A 12,826-nucleotide genomic window follows, 5' to 3' on the forward strand; every position below is an offset into this window, starting at 1 on the left:
CTTAACCACAATGGGTTGCAATTGTCCAAACCACAGCATAATTAGAGAATCTTTTTTCTTTTCTGGCTGGGCTCCAGATCCCTATGGCAGACTGAACCAGAAGACTAAAATGCTTTTATTGTAGTATTGTCCCAGCAAACATGCGGCTTTGAAGAATGCTGTTTTCCAGGAGATTTTACCAACTGGTCTTTGCATTACTGTCTGTAACACGCATACGCAGACGGACTTAGGGGGGTTTTGGCTGCATCATTTTCAAGTTTGATCCTGTCCCCCTGTTGCCATTAGGGATGATGCTTGTTATTGCTATTCAGTCAGCACCGCTGTCGAACGCGAGGGAGTTCTGCGGCTTGTCCATCAATCCTCTGCTCGCTTAGCGTGCAACGCAGCTTGAATGTTTAAGTTAGCATTTGCGTAACAAAGGATAATCCGGGGTGCGTGTCTTTGTGTGCAGAAACCCCAAAACCAGACTCTCATGCCTCTTGGATTACGCGCAGAGCCAGGCATCTCAAGTTATGTTTATGAGCATGCGGAAACAAATGTGTCTCTGCTGCCTTCTGTATCTTACCTCGTATTTTTCCCTTAGGTGCAACGTTGTAAATCATTACTTCACTTCCTCTGTTTAAGGGAGTAAAATGATTTCAGTTTGTCTTCATTAAAAAAAAAAAAAAAAGACAGTAATTTAAGCATAATTTAAGCGCATCGTTGTCCCGCACCTTGGAGAACAAAGAAAAGATACGCAGATAGATTTTTATAGACATAGAGATTTACGGAGACAAATATTTTATAGCTATATTAGGCAGAGAGGCTGTAGCAACAGGATGTGGACTGCCTTTTTTTATTGTAAGCCAGATAGCTAGGGCTCAGCGAGACCAGCCTGGGTTCGTCCCTTGTAACCAGAGAGTGAAGAGGACCACAAGTGCCACCTGGGCTGAGAGCTGAAGGAGCCCTTGTACATGCTTGCAAGAGCATGCAGCTGCTGGTCACAAAAATTTTGGATTTGCTAGGAAATGACACTTCATCCCAAGCAATGCTTTCTCTAGAAATGTACCAGTTTCTCCCAGGGTTTTTTGGACAGGAAAGTTTGCAAAAAATGCTACAAAATGAAAGCATGCCCAGCTAGCCCTGCCGTCGGTACAGCTGGTGGGAGCACGCTCGCGCAGTGCTGAGCGCTTTTGAAAAATCTTCTGTTTCCCCTAAGAGCATTTATTTTCCATAGCTTGCTTGCTTTCTGCGAAATCAAACCCAAATGATAGCACGGGTTTGCATATATGCCAGGATAAATCTCCTTTCCCGCTCCTCCATCACGCTGCTGAGCGTTTAGGCTTGACTCAGGTTTTGCCTCATTGATTGTTTCAAAATCTTCTTTAGAGCAAAGTCAGGATGTACAGAAATATAGCCCATTAAGATCTTAATGTAATCACGAGCATTTTCAAATGCATTGTGTTCTAGATATTTTTATGGCTTGCAAATGTAGCTGACTTGGGAATTTGATGAATTTTTCAGAGTGATGCCATGTGATGAAGTTTTATACTATTTAGAAGAAACACATTAATGTCATTAGTGGCAGTTAATTCTTAGTTTTCCAGCAACTACGGTCATGTCATAAATTGCTGTGTGACAATTTAGTGAGTCACGTGGTAGAAAAGTGGTGTTTCAAAGGGAGGAACTGAAAGTACTAATTTATTTATATTCTAGTTTTCAAGGTTGTTTTGGTATTTGGAGCCAGAGCTGATTTCATTGTGGAGCGGAGGTAATTCAGCCTGAGTTACTGTGGAGTTGGACAGAACAGCATCAAAAGACACAATGTTTTCTTAGAACAATAAAAAGCTTAAAAGAGTATTTCCCACTTGAGATGCATGAATCAGCTTACATCCGAAGTAAGGGCTGACTCTTTTTTCAAGGTGCAAAATCCTCAGATGTCTGGATTCAGATTATCCAGCAAGCTCCAGGAACCCATTTAAAAGGACCTTTAGCAGGTCTTGGGCTGCAGCATTGGGTGCTGGAGTTGACGAAGGATGCTGGCAAGTCCACTGGATTCAGGCAAACTGGGAGCTTTGAATTACAGTGTTTTATTAGTGAGTATTTATTTAATTCCCTTCAAATCCCCAAGGTGTGCTGCAGGAAGCAACATAGCACTATTGCAGATAGAGAGACCAACCCTAAAGGAGACACAATCAGGGCACTTTACACATTTTTCTATAGCTTTATGGCTTTGGCAGCAATTTCAGTGTTGGCCTGCAATTCAAGGAGAGCTGTTAGGGAAGGCAGGATTAGCTCTTGGGAGCCTGCTTGTAAATTCTGCAGGAGGATGCTTGATGGTGGGTTGCTGTAGTTTCTGAAATACTTTTTAGAAGAGCATAGAGATCATCTGTTTATATTGGTTGTGAGACATGAAGACAGGCTGCTGTGGTTTTTGTTTTGTTTTTTCTTGTAAGTAAAAGTGCGTGTCAGGAGCACAAGCTGAGGCTTGGAGCCACTCAGCAGTTTAATTGATTCCACATTGTAAAGGCCGTACCTCACTAAACCCTTCTTTAGGTTTTGGACGCATCTAGGAGGCAACAGCCCCCTCTTCTCTGTGCAGACGCTTCAAGGCATGGCAGCGCCGGAGAGGAGAACAGGGCCTAGTTTATTTGTAGCTTGGTTTTGCTCAAATCCTTTAGCTCTCGAGGCATATTCCCTGTGCCGGAGCGATGTGCTAATGAAGGCAGAGTTGATGAGCTACAGAGCTGCTCTCCTTTCTGCTGAACACACACACACACGCGCACACACACCACGTCCTGTTTGTGTTTCAGCTGAGAGCTGGCTTGGTGTGGTTTATGAGTCTGTCCATGGGGCAAAGAGTTTTACACTGCGGTTGCTTCTAAAAGCCATGGTAATTTGAGCTGTGTGTCCTTGCCCGAAGAAGTTTGCAGTCTGAAAACGCAAATGGGACTAAAGGATGGGAAGAAGAAGGAAAGGGAGTTTGCAGTTTGGGGAGGAAACCTCAGTTTCAGCTGGATAACCTGTGCTCCGTCTAGACTAGGCATCCTTATCCTCATTAATTTTTGTTAGATTTTGTCTGTTAGCTTTATTTATGGATTAGCCACAGTGCCTTATGAGTTATACTTGTGGTTTCTGATTACTGTGGAGACTAATTTGGTGCTCTGCAAGGGAGACAGTGTAATTTCTGTTTGAGCTTTATTTTCTGGGATATATGAAAGGTCGCTTTGCTGATCCTAAGCACTTATGTACTGTGAGCTTATCTTCCCAGCATCACGAGAGTGCGAAGGGAGTAATAGGTTGGACCTTTTTCATATCTCCTGGGGTTTCAAGGCTTATAGGGTTGTGTTTCCTAGCTTTTCTCTCTCCAGGGACAAAACTGAAATTCCCACTAATATTAATTGGGTGGTTTTACCGACATGGCAATGTATGTGCCTGTGCATATGGAGAACCTCGGAGGTGGTCATTGCTTCCAGCACTTGTTGCCTGGGGTCGGTGCGCATCGAAGGTGTGGGCCAGCCAGAGGGGAGAGGAGCCTGGCCTGTTGGATACAGCCTTCAGCTGAAGCTCAGGGATGGTTACAGGGATGCAGTTGCGAATCATTTGATGTTAAGGCTTGCAGAAAATAATCTGTCAAGTAGTCCCAGCTGTTTGATGTTATTGGCTTGTTCTGCCTGCTTTTTTCCCCCCCTTCACTGGTACTCACTGTCTCTAGTACTGATATAGCACATAAAGTTCAGCACGTTGTTGGAAGAGGCCAGTTTTCATTGTGAGAGGACCAGTGTTTCCTCCTCCATCCACCCACGTTCGAAGAGCTAGTTTCTATCAGCATGGCTCTTGTGGGCTCCCATCTGCAAGGTATGAAGCCAGTTTCTAATCCGATTGCTGCCGGTTGAGGGGATCAGCTCACACCATTGCTGTCCTAAGAGGCTCTTGGTGCCATCGTTCATTGCAGCCATCTCTCTCTGGCCCGTCCTGAAGTGCGCAAGCGAAAGGCTGCACAGACGTTAATGCTCTGTGCCTGCAACATTTTGTGGTTGCTACTAAAAATAAAAAGAGTGAAATTAATTTGCTATTAATGGATGTGCTACTAACAGAAACACATCCCACTTGTACCTAACACCAGCAGGTTGTTCATGGCATATTTGCTGTGTCTAAAAAAACTCTCTTTCTTTTTTTTCTAGCAACCAATTTCATTTAAAGACAATTTTCACACATCTGTGGCTGTTAATCAGTTAAGGAGTTATCAGTTTTAATATTAGGAAGAAAGAAGAAGATCTCATCAACAGCTTAAAACTTTATTTCATTTCTTTTCAGCTGGCTTGCAGAAGATTATGGGGAGTCTTAGGCTCATCTTATTTCTCCTCTTTTTCCCACCCCCTTGAAAAGAGAGATAGTACTATTACGTGTGTGACAGTACTGTGCTAGTTTTACGTATCCTTTCAAAAGCTGTTGAATTAGAAATACTGAGATAAAAATATAAGAAGACTAAAATAAGATTTAATTAGAAATTAAACCCCAGACACCCATGTAATTTTAAATAAAGTCATGTATACTTCATGAAGAGATTGACTGTCAGAAGAGGAACGGTAAGATAAAGACCAAAACCAAAGGTACGTGCAAGGTAAGGTGCAGGCTGTCTGTGGCCCTGTTCTGCTCTGAATCCAATTTCCAAAATATCTGAGACATTGCCACCAGCGGCAGAAAAATGACACAGTACCAGCCCCTGCTTTTGGCTGTTGAGCTCAGCCAAGACTGTGCCCATCTGGCTACCGTGATACCTGCTCTGCAATATGGAGGCATAAGATGTTCCTGGGTCAGCTTTCATCTAACAGCGCCTGTTTCATCACAGCGTCCCTATTAGAGGATTGCTGCTTGAACCATCTCACTGGCTGTCCTCTCCTTTCTGTTGTGTACAAGGCAAACATAGGAAAGGGTAGAGAGAAAAGTGTTATAATAGGTACTAGTTATGCCTGAAACACCCATGCAACTACGGCTGCTTCTGATCCTGAGCATGGTAGTGCAAGTGTGGTTTCCATCAGGAGAGGGCCCCAAGCTGCTAGATAGACACGAGAGGCTGGAAGGCTGTGCTGGGGGAACCCTGCAAGTCCCCCTCTGTCCTCCCCAAAGCATCTGCTGCAGGGGTGTGGACTTGGCACACTACCACTTGCTGTGGTAATTCTTGCATTTATTTTTATTTTCTGTCCTCCCCTTTTTTTGCATATCCCCCCTCCTGTCCCTGAATTCTTCCTTTCTAACTGAGACAAGAGTATTTCACTTAGATACGACAGCACGCTGCTCTGCTGGCTATTTGTTATAAGGACTCATGTTGAAATCTTCAGTGTAATTTAATGCTCTTGAATGTTCCTCCTTATACCTTTTGAATAGAGAAGGGACTTGCCTGATCCATGGGAGCCTGCAGATTATACAAAAATTGGTCCAGTTCAGTTTCATTTCACATCCCTTAGTAAAACATGGGTTATTGGCATTGTACATCCGTTGGCTCCATACTTATTCATGAAAACCAAACATTCCCTTTGAGCTGAGCTACGTATCATACCGTCATTAACAAGCTGCACCTCGTTGAAAATCTGTCAAGGAAAACTGACTTATTTTGCATTTGCTGCATTGCACGAAATAGAAGCATGGTAAACTCTTGTGCCGTAATGATTTTCTGTCTGTCTTGATGGGACATAATGAGATAAATTCAAGTCCTTTTTTGAAGGCTAATTACATCGAGTACACACTAGACGTGGGCTGCCCTCGTTATATGTTGTGCATTTTTGTGCTTTCATTTCCCCATCTCTATTGTCTGCGTATGCAAGTGAGTTTGATTTGGCTTTGAAATACAAATTGTAGGCTAGAGTGGAGCCGTTTGGTGGTCTCCTCTCCCAGAAGACTCTCCAGAGCTTGTATAACGAGTCCTTGCTGTAGGTATGGCAGCATTTGAAGGTGGCTGTGAAGTAAATAAAAGAACTTAACTCTGTGCCAGAAACTGAGGAATGTGCCATAAAGCATGAGGGCAGCTTGTGGCAAGTCCGCTAAAAGCCATCAAGAATAAACTCAGCCCTAGGTCTGCTCACCGGTCCTCGTGTATGGACACAAAGCAGATGAAGTGCATCCTGCGGAGCTCATAGCCTAGGTGTGGAGCACTAGCTGGATGATGAGCAATTTTGGAAACTGGGTTTTTAAAACCTGTAAATCCCTCCAGTCCTACTAGTTGTTCTCTGCCTGTCTTGTGGGAAGAAAGGGAGCTGGGGGAAGGTGTGGGAGAATGCCTGGTTTGGGGGGGGCAGCAGGGATGCTGGAGATCAGCATCATCCCCTAGAGTAGGATGGAGAGGCTGCAGATGCAGCCTAGAGCATCATCCCCTAGAGGAGGATGGAGACCTGGCAGCCTGTGGTGGGCTTGGGAACTGCTTCAGGGTTGGGCGACACTTGCTGTGAGAACCTTGTGGTCCAGGCGAGACTGGAGGTGGAGCCTGGGGGAAGTCTATTGGATGCTCTTGGATCACACCCCTTTTAATGCATGAGTGATCTTCATCCGCAAAGACTTACTGGTAGGCTCTAGGAGTTAGGAGTTGATGTGCAAATGTCTCACCTTTGGTGAAGAAGCTAGTGACGTAAAAGGGAAGATGTCGAGAGAGTTTGTCTGGTACTGCAGGAAGCAGAGCCAACTTTAGAGGCACTTGTCCTAGTTGGTCCATCAGAGGAAAAGCCATCACCTGTACTTTATCTATGGTGAAGATGAATTCTGTCATCACTGGCTTAATTTTAGCACATGACCTTTGTGCTGTGATTGTCTGGGACGTTCCTGGTGGGATAATATTAATGCTTTTGCTGTGAGCTCATTTTCTTTCCAAGCTAATTACAACTGAGCAAGTTTGAATGCAGATGGAAAGGCTCTGGGATTTCCAGGTAACTTCTGTAAGTCTGATAGCAAACCTGTGCATCGTTGATACCATACTGGGCAGAATTATTTTAGAGCATCTCTGAAGGAGAAAAAGTAACAGCGCTTTGGAGCTGCTTTAACATGTCTCTGTGTCTCTGCTTTTTGAGATAAACAGAAAATCAAGTTTTCCTCCTTTTGTTAACAGTGGGCTTGTAATTCTACATATAACAGTATGAATACAGGGCCAGCTGTTTTTTTCCTAAAGCCGGGGTGGATGCGTGCAAACCTGTGGCTGTCACTGCTCCTGGCTGATTGTGTGCACGCAGGTGAAGTGCAGGGTGCTTTGCTTAGGTGAAAGAGCACTTGTTTCGGGAGGCTGGAAACGCGATATTACTGTGTTCGCTTCAAATTATTTTAAAAAAAAGAAATAAATATTCCCAAGCTACTCTTAGCCATATATTATATTTGTGAGAACAAAAATAGCCCTCGTATCAAGTCTTTGTGCCTCATCATGCATATGTATTGGAGCTGGAAGGAATATCTTGTATGGCGAGCATGCCTGGTTCAGGCTATACCCAGAGCAGTCTGTCTTACATGGAGCACTTTAAAGTTCATCACAGGCTTGCAGGGGAAAAGACCCTAGGGAAGTAGCCTTATCACAGTGTCTTAAAGCTGTCGATCTTGAGATCCCCTCCACCACTGTGTTGCTATTTGTTTGCCAAGACATTGATTTCTGGGTGTAGAACATCTTAAATGAAAACCATGAGATGTATTTTACCTGTTTTTCTAAGACTGAATGAAAAACAATAACAACCCAAACACAATATTGTTTTCTAAAGCAGAACCCGAAAGATGTTACCTCTAACGCATTCAACAAGGAAAATAAATATCCAGCGAAGGCAGATGCTAGGGGAAAAAAAAATAATCAACAGTTTCTCATTCTCTTTTCGTGCAGATATTTAAGTATGCACTGTCTGTTAGTCGCATAGACTGTTTTAAAATACGCAAACCAAATAGCTCATGAGTGTTTGTTTTCTAGCTGAAGATATGTTTTTTTTTTTTAAAAAGGAAATGTGAAGAGTCTAATTTTATGATGGGAGAGCTTAGCCTGTGGTTCTTCTTTTCACAGTATGCAGACCTGGGTTCTTCAAAGCTTCACCCCACAGTCCATCCTGCAGCAAATGTCCCCCTCACAGCTACACGCTTGATGAAGCATCCACATCTTGCCTGTGTGAAGAACACTATTTTAGGAAGGAATCAGACCCACCTACAATGGCCTGTACAAGTAAGCATGTGCTTATAGGGTTGTTTTTAATCCTTTTGAGCTGTTCCTGTACTGTGACTAGACATTATGATCCTAATTAATGTGCTTTTACAGGCTCTGAGCTGGAGTCTGAACTAGTCTTGACACACTTGTACTGTCACTGGCTTTGTCTGCCATACCTCCGGTTACACGAGAACAGACTTTTCGAAGCCTTTTTCTTCAAAAGCTGGCATTAAACCCAGGAAGCGTTTTTGTAATGAATGGATGCTCCATCTCTCGTGGTCCGCTCATGGGCGGACTCAGCCAGCAGCATGGCGTTCAGACATCTGCATCGGTGCGTGCATGGGTACCGGTGTGGGGCTCGCACACGGAGGAAATGATGGGTAGCGCTTGTCAGCGATAGGCACGGATAGAGTCTATGTGGTCCTGCTTGGTATCATTTCTTAGCTCATTTTTGGTAAACAAGCAGGGAGAGAACCCTACCTTTCCAAGCTGCCTGGAGATGATTGTTCGTCAGGGTAGCATCAAAACTCTGCGATGGAAACTGCTTCTCCAAACCTGCAGCAAAAATGTAGAGCTTATCCCCTTGGTGTCTGGGGAGGGTAGTATAACAAGCAAATTGGGGTACTGGGAGTCCCAGGTGGAGTCGGTGGAATCAGAATCACTAATATTGCCCTTTTCCTGCCATCTGTGAGCTATCCTGTCAGCTGTACCTTGAAAGTTTCTTGTTCAGTTTATGTTTCAGAGACGTAGGGCCACAATTTGCATGCCCCCAGCTAGTCCCACCGAGTGTAGCACGGACCACAGGTTTTTGCTGATCTGGGTCTGTCATGCTCCGAATGTGATTTTTGTGGTACAAAAGTGGTTAAAAAGGACTGGAGAGGAGCTGAACTACTGGGGCAGGAGCAGGTAGAGCTTCCAAGGAACTTAAGAGGTGGAGGAAAAAGTAGGTTTATGAGTCCATGCACGCTCAGAGCCACTGGGCAACGGTGCAGAGGTGGCTTCCATACTGTTTCCTTGCATCATGCAAGCATGGTAGTGGCTTTTTGTGCCTTCATCCCAGTGAATACAGATGTCCTTCCTAGCTTCCCAAGTTTGTACTTCAAAAAGAGAAAGAAGTCTGTTCCTGTTGGAGAGACACGCTCGCAAAGGAAATTGCCCTTGGCAGATCTCTGCTTGCTTGCAGGAGGCACTCGGAGCAGAATTGGAGCCCTTGAACTCTGTGTTTGCCTTTCACTAGCTGAAGGAGCATGAAGCACGTAGCTGTTGGAAGGTGTGCTGCAGGGAAGGAGAAGACAGCCTTAGGCAGTGTGGCAATAGCTGGTGCTGTAGGATCAAAGTGGTCTGGAGGGGTGAGTCATGCAAGCACTTCTCAGTTTATTAAATAGATACTGTCTTTTGGAGCAGTAGCTAGGGTGGGTTACAGCATGAAAAACTTTGATACCAGCGCTTCTTGATGTCCATTTTGCCCCCTGGCCTGACTTAAAAAACATAGCTAAATGAGAGACGATGAGGTCCAGCGTGGTATTGGGAAATGGGAAGGGAGAGGAGTACTCTGAGCTCTGGAAACGCACATAAAATTGGCCTTTCTGTGCAGGCAGAACCAAAGCCAGGGACTGATACAGAGTTATGCGAGACTGCCAGCGTCCACAGTGCCTCCTGCCCATCATCGGTGGCGTCACTCTCTGTCCCTTCTCAGGATGGAGAGGTACGCGTCCAGTCTGTCCTGCTGGTGCATTAGCACAGGGAAGGAGCTGCCATCCCCGAGGAAGAGGTTTATGCATGCCTGTGACCTGAGCGTAGGGCAGGATTTTCAGAGAGGCACAAGCAAGCTTGGTGACCAGCTCATGTTAAAATGAAATTAAATTTGAGTACCTGTCTCCCCCAGGTTTCTGGTGCAATTTGAATCATGTAGGCAAAGGCTGTAATTTCTGATTCTGCAAATACCATGGGATGTTCTTTTTATGTTTGTTCGGGTTTTTTATGCTTATTTGTTTTTTTGGGTTTTTTTTAAAGTTTGTTTGGGGGTTTTAATGTTCGGGTGGTTTTGTTTCGGGTACTTTTTGTTTTGAAAGTTTACTATAAGTGCAGGCATGGTGCCTTTCTGGGGCAGATGAGAGGTTAATGCTGACCAAGGCACTGCTCAGCTTCTGTCGCCCACTGCAAACCCCGGTGCAGCAGTTGAGGACGTTGCAGCATCTCTGCTGGCATTCATGCTTACTACCCCAAAAGCAGAGTCGATCAGCTAAGCCTTCTCCTTGTGCTTCAGCCACCCTCGCTTGCCCTACGCATCCTTTCTTGGGATTTTGTCCTAATCCAGCTATATTTGTGCTGAAGGTGATGAGGAGGGGCCACGTGCTACCCCAGGTCAGCTGCAGGGGTAGTAATTTTTGGCAGGGACAGTAAAGAGCAGGTAGCGACACTAACGTTTTAAACCAGTCCAATTAGATCTGGAAGGGAACATCTCATTGTGAACTGAAACAAAAGCGAGACAGGCTTGAGTCATGACTGGTAGGAAAATATTGCAAGTTTTTTGTATGTTTTTATTATTTATTATCGCAGAAGTTAATAATATTCATAGGATTCCCTCAACTTGAAATCTAGTTAATTTTAGAGAATACATCAATGTCTGTTTTCAGCTCTACACCTGCAAAGTCCCCTTGCCAGTTGGTATAGCTATAAAATCACATTTTCCTAATTTAAAGTGAATGCTTTTCAGTCCCAAGCTGCATGAGCCTCCCCACCACCATCAGCATCACTAAAGAAAACTAACTGCTACACCACTGTCAACTGCTCAGATAAGTACGCAGGGGTAGAAATACATTTTTATTTAATTTTTCCAGTTCCTTAGGCATGTTTTATAAGTAACGATCGGTAATTTTGAAATTAATAGTTCTGTGATGCAGTCTGAAATAATTATTGCCCTCAGACAAAAAAAATGTTCGGTCCTTGTGGGCATTTGAGAATTCTCTTAATATTATTATGTATGTTCTAGGAAGTAATTGTACTTTGTTTCTTCTTAACTAAGTAATCCTAGCTTCAGTTCCTTGCACAACATCTCTTTAAAATGAAAACATAAAGTTACACCCTTTTTTTCCCCCCTCCGATCTCTGGCAGGTAACCCTATTGCTGTTCAGAGCATATTGGGGAAATATTTTTGATAGCATGACACATGGGACAAACTGAAGATTTTATAGTATTTAGTGTAATATTCTACTTGCAAAAAGTTTACAATTAACTTTGAGTGTATACATATATATATTTGTATCTCGAGGGTAATTTCTCTCTCAGGTTATATTTTTAAAATATGTGCATCAGCAAACACCAGGTTTGCTGTCCATCAAGAAAAATACCAATATCTTTGTCTTCGGAAAGTATTTGCCTCTGGTCAGTAAATTGCAGTGCAGAAGGGGTGAATCTTACCTTAGAGTATAAAGTAGCAAATTAAAAAAACAAAAACAAAACAAAAAAACCACAGTAAGCTAATATCTTTGTCTTTGACAAAAGGAGGTTCGAAATTAAAACAGACCTTCTTAGCAGACCTAGGGCCCCCCTCTTCTGAAGGCAAAACACCGTTTTGTTCTCCCAGCTGTGATTTACCAAAGTTTACCCAAGTGCAGTTTCAGGATTCTTCAACTAGATCTTGTTAGATATCTGTAGACTACTAAAGACCTTTCTCTGAGCCCCTCTGAGAATGCTAATTTTATAGGTTATGAAGTCCCCCTAGCTTCAAAGCACTTCCACTGAAGCTGATGTTTTTAAGCATTCAAGAAGAGCAGCTGACTCTTCTGTACAAAGCAAGTAAAAACCTCTGGTGACTTTACAAAAGTAATAATTTATCCCCCGTTAAAGACACATTGTCCAGTAAATGTTTCTTGTGTCCGAGTTCTTTATTTTTTCCTAGCGTACTAGTAGCAGTAAAAGGGCATTCATCCAGTGGAAGAAAAAATAGGGCAATTTAACCAGTAAAAAACATACAAAAAAACGCTGAATGCAATATATATAACTCCACACAGCTCCAGCGATGAATTTCATAGTTTCCATTATATCAGTCAGAGTATGACAGTGCAGAAAATACTCCTGACTTGGGCTGTACCTTGGTGTCGTTAGCTAAATAGTGCTGGGTCCCCATGGCGCAAATTGCGAGTGGCTTGCTCCCCGTTCATGATCTGAAGTGATCACGGAACAAAACAAAGCTGACCTGCTGTTTCTTAAACTAACATAGCTTTTGTCTTCAACTTCTTTTCCCCTGAAGAAAAAAAATATATCAAGATTATTTATTTCCTCTGGCAGCGAGTTTCTCATTTAATCAGAACAGCTTGAGTTGAAATCATGCCTGTTTTATCAGTGTTACCAATTTTATAGACTTAAAAAGGGGAATAGGAAAGGGAAATAGAAAATGCTTCTGGTTTATAAGGTAATTATATTTTTGCAACACTGCCTGTTTTAAATAACGAATCAAGTTTAATTATCACAACAAAACGAGAAGATGACAGCCTAAGACAGGCTGTTAAATTCGTATGGATTTCTAGCTGGTGAAGCTACTTGTCGGGCTCTTTTCAAGGAACTGCTCATGGATTTTGACAGCTTCATTCAAAACAAAGGGGAGTGTGTTGCCTTCCCTCCTCTACCTCCCGTGGAAAAATCCCAGTCTTTGCTGTATAGCTTCTGGTGGTGCCGTGACTAAAATCC

The 12,826-nt window shown here is 43.4% G+C and overlaps 1 protein-coding gene across 13 annotated transcripts in view; it reads left to right on the forward strand.

Annotated features, from left to right (window-relative positions):
* The window catches only part of EPHA5 (EPH receptor A5), a 198,401-nt gene that overhangs the window by 100,225 nt on the left and 85,350 nt on the right, over nt 1–12,826 (forward strand). For 9 of the 13 annotated variants that reach the window (XM_087735577.1, XM_087735570.1, XM_087735571.1 and 6 more), the window contains exon 4: nt 8,000–8,155. The exons of the other annotated variants lie outside the window; for them this stretch is intronic. In XM_087735577.1, coding sequence (XP_087591703.1) covers nt 8,000–8,155 — 156 coding nt within the window. The remainder of the gene's footprint in view (nt 1–7,999; nt 8,156–12,826) is intronic. 13 annotated transcript variants of the gene reach the window in all.

Source organism: Nipponia nippon, unplaced genomic scaffold (genome assembly GCF_047370975.1).
Source record: "Nipponia nippon isolate SJK-2023a ecotype South Korea unplaced genomic scaffold, ASM4737097v1 scaffold_6, whole genome shotgun sequence".
NCBI classification, from domain to species: Eukaryota; Metazoa; Chordata; class Aves; order Pelecaniformes; family Threskiornithidae; genus Nipponia; species Nipponia nippon.